Below are 19,688 nucleotides of genomic sequence, written 5' to 3'. Positions count from 1 at the left end.
TAATTCAATGAATGTCGTCAGTATTAATGCGAAAAATAATACAATACAAATATCCTAACGTATCATCAGTGTCAAAGCTAGTTCCACGTATGCAAAGTAATCCATTGTCAATTTGTCCAAGAATAAGTGCAAAAAATGCCTTAAGAACTTCGCCTTCATCACCGGCGATCAATAAAGGCGATTTCACTATGGAAGAAAAGCATTTAACTTATTAAGGAATAAAACTCGGAAGATACACATTTCCGGATTACAATCACATAATCGATTTGTCGCGATATTGGAGCCCAAAAGTCTCGAAAATATATGTTTTGAATTCACATCTTGATTTTTTCCTAAAAAACTTCGGCGGCACAAGCGACTCAAGGAATGCAGCAACACCAGAATAGAGAAAGGATTTTGGGATGAAGGAATGATGAGAGATTACCATTGATCCCTAATGTCTGAAGCAGATCCCAAGCGGTATAAAATACTCAATTCAACCTATGTTAATTTCTTTTTATTAATAAATTCTATTATTTATAATTATATTGCAGTTGATCAATATGATTAGCTTCAAATTATAAAAAATATACCATCTCTGACAAAACCTACACGAGAATAACTTGGTGGCAATGTGCCTATAAAAAGTTACTATTTACCTTTTGTCAAGATGGCATGAATTGGCCATGCCAGAAGCGTACAATTTGACCTCGCTAGACTTTCTTGTTTGGTGTTTTCTCAACTTCAGGACTATGTCAATAAATCGTATTGAGCCGATGTCCTTAAAACCAACTTAACAGTATACATTTTATGTGAACGAATATTTTATTTACACATAAAATATATTTATGTCAACGTTTTTCTGGTCTTCAAAATAATTGTTGTATTCGATTTCTGGAACTTCCTGAAATATATAAATAAGTCATGATAACCTACTACCGTAAGATAATGCGTGTTTCTATGTATGTGACAAAAAGCAAAGGCTATTAACCCACAACTCCATTTTCTCCTTTCCCCTATCTCTCAGATAACGTGGTATCTAGTTTCGTTTTGTCTAACTCGACTTCATATCTCGTTATGCTGCTATATATATGACCATACTTTTAGAAAAATAATCATGAAATGACACATTAAGATAGTTCGTTTTAGTTGGATTTTTGGAACGCAACTTAGAGTTTCCAGAGCACGTCTTGTAAATATTGCTTTACCTAAATATAACTGAAGATGTTTAGTGTAACAAATAGTTTAACAATTTTTAAAAAAGCAAAAGTAAATGCTTTATAGTAATATGGCAAGCATTCTCAATTTATATTGGTTATATTCATCAAGCAATACTAGTTTCATCTATTATTACTTTTACTGTAAAGCAAGGCAATATATTCAAGAGTTCCGGATAATGTACTGGGTCCAGTGCTATATCTTCTGTAAATAGCCGATCTACTTATAATAAAATAATGATTGTGGCAACATAGGCAGACGACATGGAAGTCTTAGCCTGTCCTGAAGATCAAATCTCATCATCAATTAACCTACAAAGGAGAAAAATTACGTATAAAAGCCAACCAAACAAAACCCAATCATATAATTTTTAGGCTCCGTAGAAGAACTATATCAGTCTGTATCAAAAATTGTCAACTCCCGCAAGCAGAGGGTGCTAAATATCTTGATATACACTTAAATCGACGACTAACTTGGAAAAAGCACATGCTTGCCAAACGGAAACAACCTGGACTTAAAAATATACCAAATGTATTAACTTAACGGGCGCAAATCCAAGTTATCATTAGATAATAAGTTATTATTGTATAAATGTATACTGAAACCTATTTAGTCATATGGAATTCAACTATGGGGAACCGCTAGCAAGTCTAATGCATCCATCATGCAACGGTTCAAAAATAAAGTGTTACGTGCTATGCCGATGCTCCGGACATTTCATATGAAGTAATACAACGCGCTATTCAGAGCCAATAAGGAGGGTAATTTAACATGTTCGTGTGAAGTACTTCGAAAGACAATCAGGACATCCCAATATACTTGCTAATAAGCTAACTATTCGATGCGACAGTGAAGTGCGTAGACTAAAACGTTTAACACCATCCGATCTGATTATTGCACATATAATATACAGATATATATATATATATATATATATATATATATATATATATATATTATTATAGGAAAACATAATGTATATTAAGATCTTGATGAAACAATAATAAACACAAACAGGTAAATATTATATTTATTGCTTTTAACTGGAAATTAAAAATTACGTAGCTTCATTTACCAAAAGTAACCCGACAAAAACGTGGATACACACATTTTTATTCAGCAAATTGTTTCACACACCGAAAAGCGCCCTCGGAAGCACCGCTAACAAACGCTTAATAAAAATTCAGCGCACACCATCTGTTACGTTTCATTGTTTTTGCTTGAGTACAGTTGGCAAGTTTGCTGTTTAATTTAATTTTGAAAATAGAAGGAGCGAAACGGAATAGTGAATTAAAAATGTTTAAGTAAGATTTTCTGGAAATGGTGAAGAAAAATAGAAAAAAGCAAAACGAAAATGTCTTTTTATAAAGCTTTCATGTCTATTCAAAATACCCTTGCATTTATTCATAAAAAAAATGATCTAAAATGAAAAATGATTATACAGCTTTGTTTCGCGTTTTATTACATGTTATAATATATTAATTTTTCTTATCGTTATTTCGCTAATATACAGTTGCACTTTTGTGCTTAAAACAGGACATTCCATACAAAGGACGCGGACATATACAAATGTTTATATGTATAAATCATATTTATAAATTAATAATTTATAATATATTTATAAATAATGTATATAATAAGTAAAGTAAAATATCTGATAGAGTGAATGTCTAAAAAGTGTGAATAGAAGAATGAAAATTTTTGGTATAGATAAAATGACGTCAACAGTGAAATGTCAACGTTCGGGATGCCAGGAAGAGGAGTAAATAGTTGACGGATACAAAGACATGCGATAACTATTGAGGGTTAAGGGAACGATACATATGAGTTAAATTTTATGATAATGATCAATTTCTCGCAAAAATCCTATCAACCCATCACTACTATCACCGACTAGAGTGTTTCTATACTTATTCAGGCCGAATCTTACTCTTATAGAGGAAAAGTGATGACAGTCGCTCAAAAAGTAGTAAATATTCTCGATAGTTAGTTGAGAGCGGCAAACTTCACCGTAACATCTGCCTGTTTATTCCGAAGTATCCCAACCAGAGCGGGAGTCAACACCAGCGTCGGCAAGAGTGATCGCCCGAGACTTAGAAGAATTTAGGAACTAGGGAATAACTGTTCTTCCGTTCCAAGGGGGAATCCAGTGAAATGTAGGTGTCGGAAAGTATTGGCCATTTTCCATATGGTTCGGTAGAAACGTGTTTGAGGACCTGGTTTATGCCGTATGGTTCGACGACCTGAAAAGGCAAGTTTGTCCATTACAGACAAAGGCACAACCAATTCGTATACCGCATTTCGAGTTATCAGAGTAAATGTGTCTACGGTCAGCGTAGAGAGACAGGGGCTCAAAAAATGTTGCTCTCGTGAAAAAAGGTGCTCCCTCTTGAAATGTAGTCGGACGTATCTATAAATACGGTAAAGTATCAATAAAAGAAACCGCCAAAGCCTAGGAGGGAAAGAACCGTTTCTTTAATTCGGCAATATCGTGCTTCCAGGTGAGCCAACGATCAAATATAACTCCCAGGAATCTAATAATAATATATTAATATTTATTACCCTATTCACCCTGGCTCCAAATTTTTTAAAAAATATATTAACATTTTTTTGTGGAGTGATAATTCCAATTGTCATCTAAGCAACTAAACATATTTTAAGTTGCATACAACGTTCTGCTATTTTCTTTTGAACTAAACTTTTAATTATTTTATTACTTCAGTTTGGCATCCTGTGTGATGCCCAAATGTTTTTCTGTATTTTAATACAGAATTATTCTTAAAGCAATAACTGGTAGGTAATATATATTTTTGTATATGAAATCCACATGTGTAAACTTCATAACATTTAATTTTATTTCCCATTTCTAATTCGTTTTACCGGCATCAGTAATATATATCATATAATATATCAGTAATAATTCCGATATATACCATTGTAGAGACTGTGTAATATCAAATAAGACTTCTTTATATTACGATTAAGATTGTTTAAGCAACTGTTTAAGTACTTGGACACTTATTAGACCCTGAAGATTTTTTAATATTGACATTTTTTCTGAAGTTCATTGATAATTATCTTTGAAATTATTTGATTTATTACTCTATCTTAATTTTTTTGAGTTAGATAAAATATCAGATCAGCAGGGTGAAGTATTTGCTAAGTACTCAACAAATAATTCGGCTATATATTTTTATTCACTCTCTATTTTTTTATGAATTAATTACATTTAAGGAATAATCTGCATTTTGGTTATGTGTTATGTTCTTTAAAAATTAAGAAAATTTTTCATTTTTCATAATACGAATTTTCTGTTTCCTTTGTTGGCATTTTTATCCTTGATATCTCTAATTTATCTCAGGTAGTTTATCCCTGGGATTTTTTTTTGGAGTTGCGATATTGTTACATGCTGCTTTTTTTAAAGTATTACAAATAATTCTGCTTCCGTATCCAATTACTCAGTTTTTTTCAACATGTAGGTTAATATTTTTTCCTACATCGTCATATTTTGTGATCAAAATAATAGAAGAGTATTCTGAAGATAGGTCATAATTGTCTTCAATATTGATATAATTGGATAATATGTATTTCAATACAACATTTTCAATTTGTTCACCAGTAACTTAGTAGATTGGCATACATATGTTCGATTGTTTAATTGGTCCTCATTTTCCTTTTATGATAACAGATTTGTGTGAAGTTTTGTCCCCAACATGAATGCATTCTCCAATATAGTTCCAAAAAAGTGACTTCTTAACTTCGAAAAGAGGTCGAGACATACCTAGATCAACATTATATCGCAAAAACTGTATACTATTTAGAGGTATAGAGACCCTTATAGTATAGTTATAAAAAGTAGTAGTTAAGCCCTGTGTGGAAACTATGTCCTGTTATTAAACTTATGTTGTGTGCAATTGTGGTGTACATCCATTAAAACCTAATGAAATCGAACTGGGCTTAAAATCTCAGATCTGGGCTCTACGAACAATATTAAGGGAAATATTACTGGAAGGTATAACTAACTAATTTCAATATGTGTGCCATGTCTTTCTTAAATAAAACAAAACAACGTTTAACCAATAAACGATATTATTTTTTATTATGTAGATGTGTTGACAATAACTAAAGCTATGTACTTGTAAACTAATAGTTCGAATAACAAGAAAACTTTGACACTGTCTGAGATTAAAGACTTACTTTACGTTTTATCCTTTATCACTTTAATTTCATGTTCATCAAATAAAAAACAGTATTTGGAAATTCACTAGTGAATAAACATTGCTGATTTAATTATATTAATTACTTATTAAGGACGTTTAGAATAATAAATCTTAATGCAAAAATAGGATATATCCTATATATTTGTTGGGATCAAAAAATATATTATTTGTTAAGTTATCAAGACTTGGTAAAATTATTAGATAGATAATTATAAACAACAATTAACAACTAGTTAAAACTAATTACTCCAGATATACCTTATGGAAAGATAATGTGATAATTATAGGTAGTTTTTTAAATAATTATTATATCAATCAACGACATATCATTATTATTTAATACAATTTTGTTAAATATAACCTGTCTGCTTTAAAAATAGTTCAAGCGCGTCATAGTTTAATTGGACAATTGCTTCCCTAATAAACAAGAAATCGTGTGTCGAATTCAGAGCTTCCTTAATTGTTTTATGATTTACAACAGTAGAGTTTTTTTTTAATTTACAGCGTTTTCTGGTTATTGTTTTTGAATATTCAATGTTTTTCAATAAAAATGGTAAAATAAACAATAAACTAACAAAACTTTTCTAATTGGAGTAGTTGTTTCTTGCCGAATTTTACACGTTTGTCTATGAACATTTACAATGACCAACACTCATAAATACAACAAAGTACATCATCAAGAGTGATCAATTGTCAATTTCTTTTTAATGGTTCGTTAATTAAATCAAAAATTACAAAATCGTTATGTAGTAATTAATATCGATCCTCGATCCTATTGAACTATAAACGGTCATTATCACAAAAAGTTTAAAGGCAATCTATAATTGTGAGTGGAGATCCAAAGGGACTGCAGAGAGAAAAAAAATTAAAATTCCGTACTCTAACTACTCTTGATAATTACACTTATAACGGATTAAAAAAATAACTACACAAAAATAATAACAATGATTTAGGTCGAAACGCTCAAAAGAGTAACAAAATGTTTATTTAAACAGAAACAGCAAATTGTCATTTCTCCATCATGAATAAATTCTTGGAGTGATTTAATATACACACTCCAAGCAAACACGATATTTCTGTTTCTGTTGTCGTTCAATGTAAATATGCTAAAGGTAAAGTGTATTTTACTCAATTATATTCTATAAGTAAAATAACTAAGGCCAAGAGAATTGATTCAAATATTTGCGACTTTGTATTTATTTGTAGAAAACTGATATTTTAATTAGTTAGAGCTTGTAATAATTTAGTAACTATTATTTTTCAGAAATAATAATATAAGAATCAAATATTTTTCGGTCTTTTAAAAATATATATAAAAATAAAAATAAATTATACAGAAATTTAAAATAATCAAAAGTATATAAATGAGCGGCTAGTGATTGCATGATAGTTAAATATCAGTAAAAGCTGCTGTTTTTATCGATTTAAATTGATATTTAGTATAAAAGTTAATGTAAACAATGTAGAGAAATGGATTTTTGTCATTTATAAAATTTGACTATAATATCTGAACAGATTTAGGCATTATTTTCCCAATTTCCTCTTTAACTTAATATAGCCTATATCAATACAGCTTTATTATTCCTCATAATTCAATGTAATTAATAGTTATTTTCTTTGTGGCTTACGTCACTACACGTATTTCAATAATTATTCTATTAAATTAACGGGTATATACATTCCTTTATTTCAAACCACTTGTTTATGCGACTTTATTAATGATATCTCAACTGACATTCAAGAAAATAATTATTCCAGATGTTCCTATTGATTGATCCTATTCTAAATATTTTACAACAGTTGCAGTACATTATGTTGTTTTTATGTTGTTGAAATAACAAAACTTGCTCATTGTAAATTTTAAAACAAAAGCGATTATTTTGGACGCCGTCGTTCTTTTGATTAAAATATAAAATATTCATAAAATTAAATAAACTGGTTAATATAATAGACTAGAAAATACAATTATTTATGAATTCGAATACCATGTTTTCGCTCTTTCACACAGTAGAAAATACTTTCTTCGGAATTACTATTATAAGTAAAATAGCGCAATAACTTAAAAAATATATTTAAAGAATAAAGTAAAGTAAAAGACGAAATTAAATATCCATTAAAGATAATGATTCTTCGTAATACTTCAATAACTCAGCTCAATTAGGTTATAGGAGACGTTAATTTATATCGAAAATTTAATTTTTTTGCTTTATTAATTGATACCGCTTTGTGAAGTAAGAATCTATAATATAATATTGCAGAATATACTGCTGGGCCTACATTCTATTTTAATAGTAATCGATATTGTTATATTTAAATCGGACTAGAACCTTACTAAAATGAAATCAAAAATGCGATCTAGTTTATCCCATTGGATAGTATTACCACTATTCTCTCTAGTAACTATTTGTATGAAATATTCAATATGTTTAAAATTAAAATATACAGTGAAACGATAAACACAAAGAAGCTTAAGATTTTCTGAGGATAACGTAAAACGACGGAATTATATTTTTGGCGTACTGATATCTGATCTCCTCATTTCAAATACCACACATACTCGAGCAGATGAGAATAATTTATAACGTTATTTGATGTACTGCATACCGATCACCAATCCATATTCTTCAATCTTCAAATTTATGTCAAGATTGCGCTTTTACAACGGCTATCTGCTGACGACGTTGCATTCAACATCATTTGGAAACTGTTTTTCCGAATGTGTGAAAATGCAGAGACAATGTTACAAAGTTGATTCAAAGTGTTTTGGTTATGTTTGTGGATGTTATATGCTCGGTAAATATAAAAGCATGACAAATGTAGTAAACACTAACAAGCTATGGATATCAAAATTGTTTTTTGCGCGCAGAACAAAAATCGTTCATCAGTTTATCAGTGTCGAAATCATTTCCATGTGCGGATAGTGATCCATTACCAAGTTGTCTAGGTACATCTGCAAAAAAATGTTTAAGAACTACGTCTTTTGAAGTTTGTCGTATAAAGGAATATTTGTCAGACCTGATATTTGAAAACTAATGGTTGACAAAAAGTTTTCGAAATGTTTAACGCCTAATGAAGCATCAACAATGGCATCACTTCAAAGTATTGTTCGCAACTCTCTCGGTAACCACAAATCACCGGATAAACAATCTTTTGCAAAATTACCTCAATATTGCAACTTTCAAAATACATTATCTGCATTCACCTGTTGATTTATTTCCACCAAACTTACATGACACGAAACACGAGCAAGAAGAGCTGCTACACCAAGATATATCGAAATATGTAGATATAGAGTAGATACCAAGGATTTTGGGACGAAGGCATGATGAACGATTATTGTTAGACCCTAATGAGTGAAACAGATCCAAGCAATATAAAATACTTAGTTAAACCTCTGTTGATTTTTTATTTGTACTATCTAATTCTATAAACTACAATCAATTTTAAAGAACGGATCGACCGGTGTACACATTAGCATCGATTATAATGAAGCCACAATTGTATTCCTCACTTTATATATATTATTGATTCTATATCACTATAGAGAGGTAGGCATTTTTACTCTTAAATGCTGCACTGAATATTAGTATGGACACGAGCACTGAAATATCCCAAAATGATGAAAAATATAATCTTTGATTCATCGAAAAGAAACCGTCCCCGTACGAAGCGGGCGAGGAATCAAGATCAGCCTGATGTTACCACTGTCAGAGATCAAATATATGAAATGTATATAAACAGTAAGTGGTTTTTCAATATAAACATAATTTAATACAATTATTTCAGACGAAACTTATGATGATAATATGATATGACAAGATGATAATAAAAATAATATTAAGACAACATCATTTATTGGAAAAGTTAATTCGTAGCATTTGTTAATAATTCATTGAAGATATATTGCTCTTCATGCAGGGAACAGTCCTTTATAGATGACTATGATAGGGAAGTAAACCATGACATGTTTTTACTGTGGTTTGAAAATCAGCTCTTAAATGGTCTTCTTATTAATGCATGATAGATCAGATTGCTGAGTAATATGGCCACAGAGTATTACGTCTTTCTCCCTATCACTGCACATTCAATCCAATCGAATTGAAAGGGAAGGGTATACAAGCAAGAATTGTCTGGGATATGTTGTGTAAAGAAGCATTATATACAATGATGCTTTCGGTTTAAATGGGCTCGATCAGACATATTGAAGAAGAAACTTACAAATGGTAGAATCGTGAACAGATGTTAGATAGATTGGAAATTAATAACTTAGTTATTCATTTAATTAGCGATTACGAAAGTGTCAGTGATTGAATGAAACTTTCTAAATATGGGATTATGATTCATTGCTGATAATTATCAAGACATGATGATGAAAGTGGAAACAACTAAAGGTGAGTATATAATTAATATACTTAACTGTAGGAAATCGTTTTGTAGAGTGTCAAATATTTATGTGCATAGATATGTGTATAATTATTCAGAATATACATGATCATTTGGTTAATATGTATAAGGAGGGAAATAATATTAATCGTTTTGCAGATATGCCAAATGGATTAGGAATAACGTAGTGATTAAATATAGTTTTAGCAAGAAAGATGCATACAGGTAGTAACAGAACAAGCTAAGGAGGAACACACTGATAAGAAAATGTTTTTATAAGGAAACATTGCAGCGAAGAAAACATGAACTAAACGTGAAAAATAAATATGCTCTCTAATGAAATTAACATGACATTACTTGGATATATAATTGCTAATTAAGTAGATTAGCCCTCCAGGGTATACTACTGCATAACAAACGCGCCTAAAACTCTACCTCATAGGTGGTATAGAAAAAAGATCAATATAAATATAGTAGAACAAAACTTTAAACTACAAACTATTAAGATAGTATAATTAATTTTTTTTAAGTTCTTCTATAAGACATGAATTAGATGTACTACAATGTAAAAAAAATATGTTTGATAACATTTTTGTTTCATTATATTATTTAGATTAGAATTTTGTTAGGTGAGAGCCAAAACGAACTAAATCTCAGAGTTAATACGGTAACATTTTAATTTCATCAATTTAGATGGCGTGCGTTCACTGTTTTATTGAACACACTATATAGCGATTACCCGTGATACTTTTATGCCATCGTATAATTTCGGCCTTTCGCTATATCTTTTATATTCGATGCTAAATTAATTGTTGCTAGACAATTAATTGTTAATTAATTTTTGTCGCTCAACAATTCTCGACAAATTATCACACTTAAAAAGTCTCCGCTAATGACGTTTATTCGCTCATTGTTCGGAAAATAATCAGTTTAATTCACTCAATTTCGATAATAATTAACTTATCGAATGGTGGGAACTAATTTGTAAAACTAGCATTATCATGCATATCAAGGTAAGTATAATTGATATTAATAAATATGATATAAAATTCAGTTAATTTAAGTCTTCAGTTATTTTAAATAGTTTAATAAAATATCTTAAATTATAACATGACAATCATGTACAGTTAAATTACGACAACCACTAAAAAAGTGCCATTAATATTTATTGCTATATAAACATAAATATTGCCATAAAAATTATACAGAAATATGCTTCATTTCAATAAATACAATTCTATGGAATAATAAATGTCGCTATCGACTATTTTTGTGAATTTTACTTTAATAATTGATATTTCTAATAATAGATTTAATGTCTTCGCAAAATGATCATAATATAAGAAAAAAGTAGTTGCGTGACAAATTTGGTACCAGGCAACTATAGCGAAGACTTGTTTTACAAAAAATTAATTTTATTGATATCCATTGTATTAGCAATATAAAACATACCAAATATTCACGGCTCGAACGAAATATGTTTTATATTCATTTCATAATAGTATATTTTTAGGATAGGGTAAATTATAATTAATACTCACCCTGCGACTGTCGGATAACTGAGGGAAGACGAAATCCGAAGCCGCCAATAACACTTTGTATGGAGCTTTTGAGGTTCGCTTCTTAAGCAGTTTATACCTTACAAAGGCCACCAATCCCATTATAAGAAATACCAGAAGCACGGAGCATGAGATCACCCAATATAACCACGCACTGAAACGGAAAATAACGTATTAGTTAGGCTTCTAGCATAAATAATTCGGATGATTAAATAGTGAATTCGAAACGATAACATTGTATTAAGTATTAAATAATAATAAATATATAGCATTTTCAATAAGTTTAAATACATATTGACATTATAAATATGATATATGCCACTAAGATATTGCTCTTTGACAACAAATTTTGCTATTTGTAATCAATTGTACAGTACGAGAGCTATTTTGTATTTAACAGGTTTAAAATACTACAGGGGATAGGCAAAATAATATAAACACATGCAATATTAATTCATCTTATTATATATTGGCAACAACAACTTCAACAACAACACTTGAGTAATACTGTTTCGACAAAAACACTGCGGCGCAAGGTCCATAAAGCAAATGTTTATGGGAGGGCAACGATTGTAAAATCCTTTATAATGCAAGCCAATGAAAACCTGCGAAAGAAGTGTTACCATGATCATACCAGAACACTTGAAGATTGGAATATTGAGGTATGGTTCCAGATTATTTATGGATAAAGATCTTACATGAGTGCGGTTCCGTTATTATTTAAGCAGCAATATCGAGGTATTCTGCTGGTCCTCTCATTTACATCACTGACGTGGATTATTGCCATTGAATAACTTCTTATGAGGACTAGTATATTGCTGCCGCCAAACATAATATTTCAGGATTAATATTCAGGATAATAATGCGCTCATAGCAATGATTTGAGGAGCACCAGAAGATCATCGAACACCTTTTCTAGAAAACACAATCTCCATGTTCCAGGATAATAATGCGCTCCTAGCAATGATTTGAGGAGCATCAGAAGATCATCGAACATCTTTTCTAGAAAACATAATCTCCATGTTCCAGGATAATAATGCGCTCCTAGCAATGATTTGAGGAGCATCAGAAGATCATCGAACATCTTTTCTAGAAAACATAATCTCCATGTTCCAGGATAATAATGCGCTCCTAGCAATGATTTGAGGAGCATCAGAAGATCATCGAACATCTTTTCTAGAAAACATAATCTCCATGTTCCAGGATAATAATGCGCTCCTAGCAATGATTTGAGGAGCATCAGAAGATCATCGAACACCTTTTCTAGAAAACACAATCTCCATGTTCCAGGATAATAATGCGCTCCTAGCAATGATTTGAGGAGCATCAGCAAATCATCGAACATCTTTTCTAGAAAACACAATCTCCATGTTCCAGGATAATAATGCGCTCCTAGCAATGATTTGAGGAGCATCAGAAGATCATCGAACACCTTTTCTAGAAAACACAATCTCCATGTTCCAGGATAATAATGCGCTCCTAGCAATGATTTGAGGAGCATCAGAAGATCATCGAACGCCTTTTCTAGAAAACACAATCTCCATGTTCCAGGATAATAATGCGCTCCTAGCAATGATTTGAGGAGAATCAGAAGATCATCGAACACCTTTTCTAGAAAACACAATCTCCATGTTCCAGGATAATAATGCGCTCCTAGCAATGATTTGAGGAGCATCAGAAGATCATCGAACACCTTTTCTAGAAAACACAATCTCCATATTCCAGGATCATAATGCGCTCCTAGCAATGATTTGAGGAGCATCAGAAGATCATCGAACACCTTTTCTAGAAAACACAATCTCCATGTTCCAGGATAATAATGCGCTCCTAGCAATGATTTGAGGAGCATCAGAAGATCATCGAACACCTTTTCTAGAAAACACAATCTCCATGTTCCAGGATAATAATGCGCTCCTAGCAATTATTTGAGGAGCATCAGAAGATCATCGAACACATTTTCTAGAAAACACAATCTCCATGTTCCAGGATAATAATGCGCTCCTAGCAATGATTTGAGGAGCATCAGAAGATCATCGAACACCTTTTCTAGAAAACACAATCTCCATGTTCCAGGATAATAATGCGCTCCTAGCAATGATTTGAGGAGCATCAGAAGATCATCGAACACCTTTTCTAGAAAACACAATCTCCATGTTCCAGGATAATAATGCGCTCCTAGCAATGATTTGAGGAGCATCAGAAGATCATCGAACACCTTTTCTAGAAAACACAATCTCCATGTTCCAGGATAATAATGCGCTCCTAGCAATGATTTGAGGAGCATCAGAAGATCATCGAACACCTTTTCTAGAAAACACAATCTCCATGTTCCAGGATAATAATGCGCTCATAGCAATGATTTGAGGAGCATCAGAAGATCATCGAACACCTTTTCTAGAAAACACAATCTCCATGTTACAGGATAATAATGCGCTCCTAGCAATGATTTGAGGAGCATCAGAAGATCATCGAACACCTTTTCTAGAAAACACAATCTCCATGTTCCAGGATAATAATGCGCTCCTAGCAATGATTTGAGGAGCATCAGAAGATCATCGAACACCTTTTCTAGAAAACACAATCTCCATGTTCCAGGATAATAATGCGCTCCTAGCAATGATTTGAGGAGCATCAGAAGATCATCGAACACCTTTTCTAGAAAACACAATCTCCATGTTCCAGGATAATAATGCGCTCCTAGCAATGATTTGAGGAGCATCAGAAGATCATCGAACACCTTTTCTAGAAAACACAATCTCCATGTTCCAGGATAATAATGCGCTCATAGCAATGATTTGAGGAGCATCAGAAGATCATCGAACACCTTTTCTAGAAAACACAATCTCCATGTTCCAGGATAATAATGCGCTCCTAGCAATGATTTGAGGAGCATCAGAAGATCATCGAACACCTTTTCTAGAAAACACAATCTCCATGTTCCAGGATAATAATGCGCTCCTAGCAATGATTTGAGGAGCATCAGAAGATCATCGAACACCTTTTCTAGAAAACACAATCTCCATGTTCCAGGATAATAATGCGCTCCTAGCAATGATTTGAGGAGCATCAGAAGATCATCGAACACCTTTTCTAGAAAACACAATCTCCATGTTCCAGGATAATAATGCGCTCCTAGCAATGATTTGAGGAGCATCAGAAGATCATCGAACACCTTTTCTAGAAAACACAATCTCCACGTTCCAGGATAATAATGCGCTCCTAGCAATGATTTGAGGAGCATCAGAAGATCATCGAACACCTTTTCTAGAAAACACAATCTCCATGTTCCAGGATAATAATGCGCTCCTAGCAATGATTTGAGGAGCATCAGAAGATCATCGAACACCTTTTCTAGAAAACACAATCTCCATGTTCCAGGATAATAATGCGCTCCTAGCAATGATTTGAGGAGCATCAGATGATCATCGAAAATCTTTTCTAGAAAACATAATCTCCAGACCACAACATAACTGAACTATTAAGACGAGTTTTAGAGCAGATAGCGAAGAAGATTTCCATCTCCAACATTATTGAAGGAGTTGGCGCAAGGATAGATTGGAACAAGAATTAGATAATATTCAATTGGATACTATTCACACTTCAAATAAATTCACTCTTCAGATAAATATATATAGTATATTCAAAGTTTTTTTGTACATACGTCATCAAGATATTTAATGTATCGCCTCCCGCAATTTGTAAATTCGTTTCAAAATGAGACAATATTTAATTAATATATGAGAATATTTTCCTTCTCATTTTATTCTAGCTAAAAAGAGACACAATTCTGTCTGATTAGTTCGAACGCGTAAACGAATGAGCCTGTCAAAGTGGTCCGGTTGTCAGACGCATGCAAAATTCATGAAAGCAATAGTGAGGTTATAACTCTAACCTATAAACTATTGGGGCTGTATAAATAACTGTAGTTTTTAGATGTACTATAATGTTAAAACAAATTATATTTAATAGTATTTCTGTTCAATTACTTTATGTAGATCAGAATTTTGTTGCATGTCAAAGTCGAACTCAACTAAAACTCAGAGTGGATGCGGCAAAATTGCGATATTTTGACGTCACAAATATGGATGACGTATGTACAAAATAACTTTGAATAGACTATATATGTCCCTTATATTTACGTCAGGTATTTATATCATTTTGTCCATCTCTTTTGTTAGGACATGATTACTATTGGATAAATACTACGAAAATGCAAAGTGAAAGAAAAAATTTAAAACCCATATTATTTTTTCATCACGACAATGCTTAATGTCATGTTGCGCTACCAGTTAAAAACTATTTGGAAAATTGCAATACTTCGATTACTGTATTTACTCATGTTTACATTGTCACAAAACTATGTTTTCAGTAACAAAAACGAATATTTGTAGAAATATCTAATATAATATTAATACCGCATTGATAATAAAACATATTGTCTATTTTTTCGATCTTATGTCAATATATTTTCTGTTAAACATAATCTCTTGTCAAAACTTTCAATTTTAATTACCGATTATCTTTATTTGTCTTCCGTTTTGTTCTAGATTCGTTTTAGATTATACAGCGAACTCACAAATAAAGAAAACAATTCATAAATGAGAAAAGTAAAAACCAAAATAAAAAAAGAGAAGTTGTAATCTTCGTATATTTAAATCGTACAACCATAAATAATATCTAATAGGATTAAACAAGAACTGAAATATAAACATTCTTGTGCCAGAAAGAAAGCCAGGTAAACATGGCTGCCAATAAAACTCTTTCGCCATATTCACAACGCATCGCTCAAGTCTGGCTAGTCTGTGTTTCCATAGCATATAACATTGTAACATTAATATAATAACATTAATCTCCACAGTATTTTCAGTCTAAACTGCATGAAAAAGTTCAAGGTATCTTAAATTGGAACATAATTAATAACGATTAATTATGACTATAAACAATAACTACTTTTAATCCATAACAATTAATAGTAAATAATCAAATATAATAATTAATATCATATTTACATGTTGTATTTAGATGCTTTCTAGATTAGTATAATAAATAATAAATTTGACATAAAAATAACATTTATATAATAAATATAACATAATATTACCAATATCCAATACATTTTCATTTTCTAATTTAAATGCTATTACTTGTTCAATAAAAATAAATATAGTACCAGGTACAGACATCGTAGAACAAGAATTCAAGAAGATAATGTTTCTGTATACCAAAGGAAATTATTTTCAGTTCCGTAAAAGTTATAGATCGACAGACGATGAATATAAAACGAATCATTTGCTGAAACTAACACTCTCGACGCTTTATTTTATGCTGCTAATTATTTAAATTTCGTTGTTTGCGTTGAAAATATACCGTTTGTTAAGATAAATCGCTTCACTAAATGAATAATTGCAAATTAATTAAAACACAACAAAATATATTTCCTTTTTTATAAAGTTTGTTATAAAGTTTTTATAAATAATATGGCTATTTAAAGTTATTTTACCTATTTTAAAAATAATATACTATAATACATGGATTGAAAAGTTCCGAGCTTAACACAAAGACGGCGCTAGCTTTATTGCATTCACCGCTTTTTCAGTTAGTACTACCCTTCAAAAGAAAGCTGTTAAAATTTCATGATATTCTAGTCATAAGTTTGTAAGTTATTGTGCTAAGAGTGACACTACTTCTCTTATTTTCAAAACAATTGATAAAAAAACCGTGTTTTAATTTTACACTGCTTCTTGATTAGAAAAAATACCGTTCAAGAGAAGCAATGGCTTAAAAAGTGTTACAAGGACTCCGTTCCATCAGAAACAACAATAAAACTTTGGTTTACTGACTTCAAATCGGGTCGTAGAGACACCGATGGTGCACAACGCAGTGGACGTCCAAATGAGGTGGTAACACCAGAAAAAATAAAAAAATCTACAAAATCGTTTTGAATGATCGAAAAGTGAAGTTACGTCAGATAGCTAACATCCTAAAGATGTCAAAAGAATGTGTTGGTTTTTATTGTATGAACATTTGACTATGAGAAAGCTCTGTTCAAAGTGGGTGCTGCGTTTTCTCATTATTGACCAAAAACAAAAAAGTGTTGATGATTCTGAGAGGTGATTGGCCATGTTTAAACGCAACAAACCGGAATTCTTGCATAGATATGTGACTGTGGATCAAATATAGATTCATCAATTTACTCCAGAATCAAAACGATCGTCATCTGAGTGGACAGCAACTGGTGAACCTCGTCCAAAGCGCCCGAAAGCACAACAATCGACTGGAAAGGTTATCGCCTCGGTATTTTGGAATGTTCGTGGTGTAATATTCATCGACTGCCTTGAGAAAGGAATTACCATCAACAGTGAATGTGATATAGCGTTATTGGAGCGTTTGAAGACCGAAGTTGTAAACGTAAAGAAACGACCGCATATGGCAAAAAAAATAATCAAGACAACGCACTGTGTCACAAGTCGATCAAAGCAATAGCAAAATAATATGAATTGAATGATTTAGCTCCGAGCGATTACTGAAATTTCGCTCGAATGAAGAGGTTATCGCTGAAACTGAGGCAAAAGATAAATCTTTCTGCAGAAGTGGCATTGAAATTTTAGAGCGGCGATGGAATGATTGTATCACTCTTAGTGGAAATTACGTTGATGAATCAAGCCAATTTTGAACAAAAAAGCGTTTTCTTTGTAACGCCCGGGATGTTTCAGCCCATATGTTATGTAAACTAGTATACAAACTGCTAGATGATGCAAAACTCTTTAACCGATCTGTTCTATATTCGCTGATGCAAATGTTGAGGCTTCTAGCAATCTTCCTTATATAATTCGCAATGCAGGGCTTGAGAATTAATGAAGAAAAGACGAAAGTATCAACAATTGACGGATCGTCTCCTGTAATAAATCTCAAAAAATCCACTTGGAGTAAGTACAGGAGTTCAAGTATTTAACACAAGAGAAAATAGTGACATCTACCGCAGAACTAATAAGCCGAAAGAGAGGAAATATTACTATCAAAACTAAAATCCTAAAAAACTAAAAAATTAGTAAAACCTGTAAGCACTGACAAGAAACATTAGTACTAGATTAATTTCTTATCAGATTTTACCTATACTAAGATTCCCAGTGCTCTTAAATGTTACTAATTTAATCAGTAACAAAATTTCTAGATAGTATTATTATAAATTAGGAAAACTATATTCACTATAGTAAGTAATCTTTTGAAGATATGGTAAAATGTAAAAACTAAATGTTAAGACGAAAGAAGAGTAATTATATCGAAAAGTAAGGAAAATATGCAAATAAATCAATAATTTTTGGTGAAATAACATTTTTATGACCTTTCGCAACTATTATAAAAATTATTTAGACCAACATTCCCTTAAATAAATGCAGCATCAGAATAAGTTATAATTTACATAAATTGTACAATAATATTGTGAGCTTGACTAAAGAAGAAAAATGAGCTATAAGTTGTTACTCATATCGTTTAGTGGAATCCTGTAAAGCATAAAATATGACATACCAATAAACTAAAGAAGAAGCCCGTCTGCTAGTCGGTCCATTATTAAATTATTACACCAGATTGTTTATCTCGAAAATTATAGAGTGTAGATATGTGAAAATATAGAGTTGAAGAAAGCAGCAATTCTTCCAGATTGATCGATTATAGTTTGGAGGTAAATATTTGCAAACTACATAAAACACTAATCGAAATAGTCAATCAAAATAAGACATAATCTTATTCCAGTCATCAGGTTGTCAAAGGAGAAATAAAAACTTTTGGGATACAGCCTACAGCAAAAACATAACGAACTAATTTGACCCATTTAATGAAGCTAATGCATCATTATTCTGATTTACCTGAAGTTCTTCCTTATATTGACAATTTTGTTACAATAATGTTATTGGTTATGGACAAAAAAAATCTTTAAACTACTTTTAATATCGGATATGTATTGTATATTCTAGAGCTAGTCATTTTTGTGGATTTAATTAGTATAACTTAAATAAAATAAGAGAAAAAAATATTTAAATAGTTTTTCGTCTCTCCTTGTCATGTCCGAGGATCTACAAATAACACTGAAATAATAGGCTGAAGAAGCATTATTTCCCTGTTTTCTAATAGGTGACTTTAAAATCACATAGTTCTTCCAATTCTTATTGAATTAAGCCATACTATTACGTGTTTAAAAGGCAAAAGTCCATACAATATAAAGGTGGTATCAGAAATTTACTCAATCAAAAATTATTACGTTTTGAAAACTGATATTTCAGAAAGTCATTATCCGTTGTATTTAGCGTTTTACTTTGGAAAAGAGAAATGA

General features: G+C 31.4%; 1 protein-coding gene across 1 annotated transcript in view; it reads right to left on the bottom strand.

The window, feature by feature from the left end:
- The window catches only part of LOC143192913 (retinal guanylyl cyclase 2), a 190,139-nt gene that overhangs the window by 101,341 nt on the left and 69,110 nt on the right, over nt 1-19,688 (bottom strand). Inside the window, exon 7 of the mRNA XM_076398735.1 lies at nt 11,342-11,513. Within this exon, the coding sequence (XP_076254850.1) occupies nt 11,342-11,513 (172 nt within the window). The remainder of the gene's footprint in view (nt 1-11,341; nt 11,514-19,688) is intronic.

Source organism: Rhynchophorus ferrugineus, unplaced genomic scaffold, assembly GCF_030347505.1.
Source record: "Rhynchophorus ferrugineus isolate W39M unplaced genomic scaffold, kcgeb_rfMv2 rfM3, whole genome shotgun sequence".
Lineage (NCBI taxonomy): Eukaryota > Metazoa > Arthropoda > Insecta > Coleoptera > Curculionidae > Rhynchophorus > Rhynchophorus ferrugineus.
The sequence above is the reverse complement of the archived record's forward strand: the minus strand, read 5'-3'. Positions and strand labels throughout refer to the sequence as shown.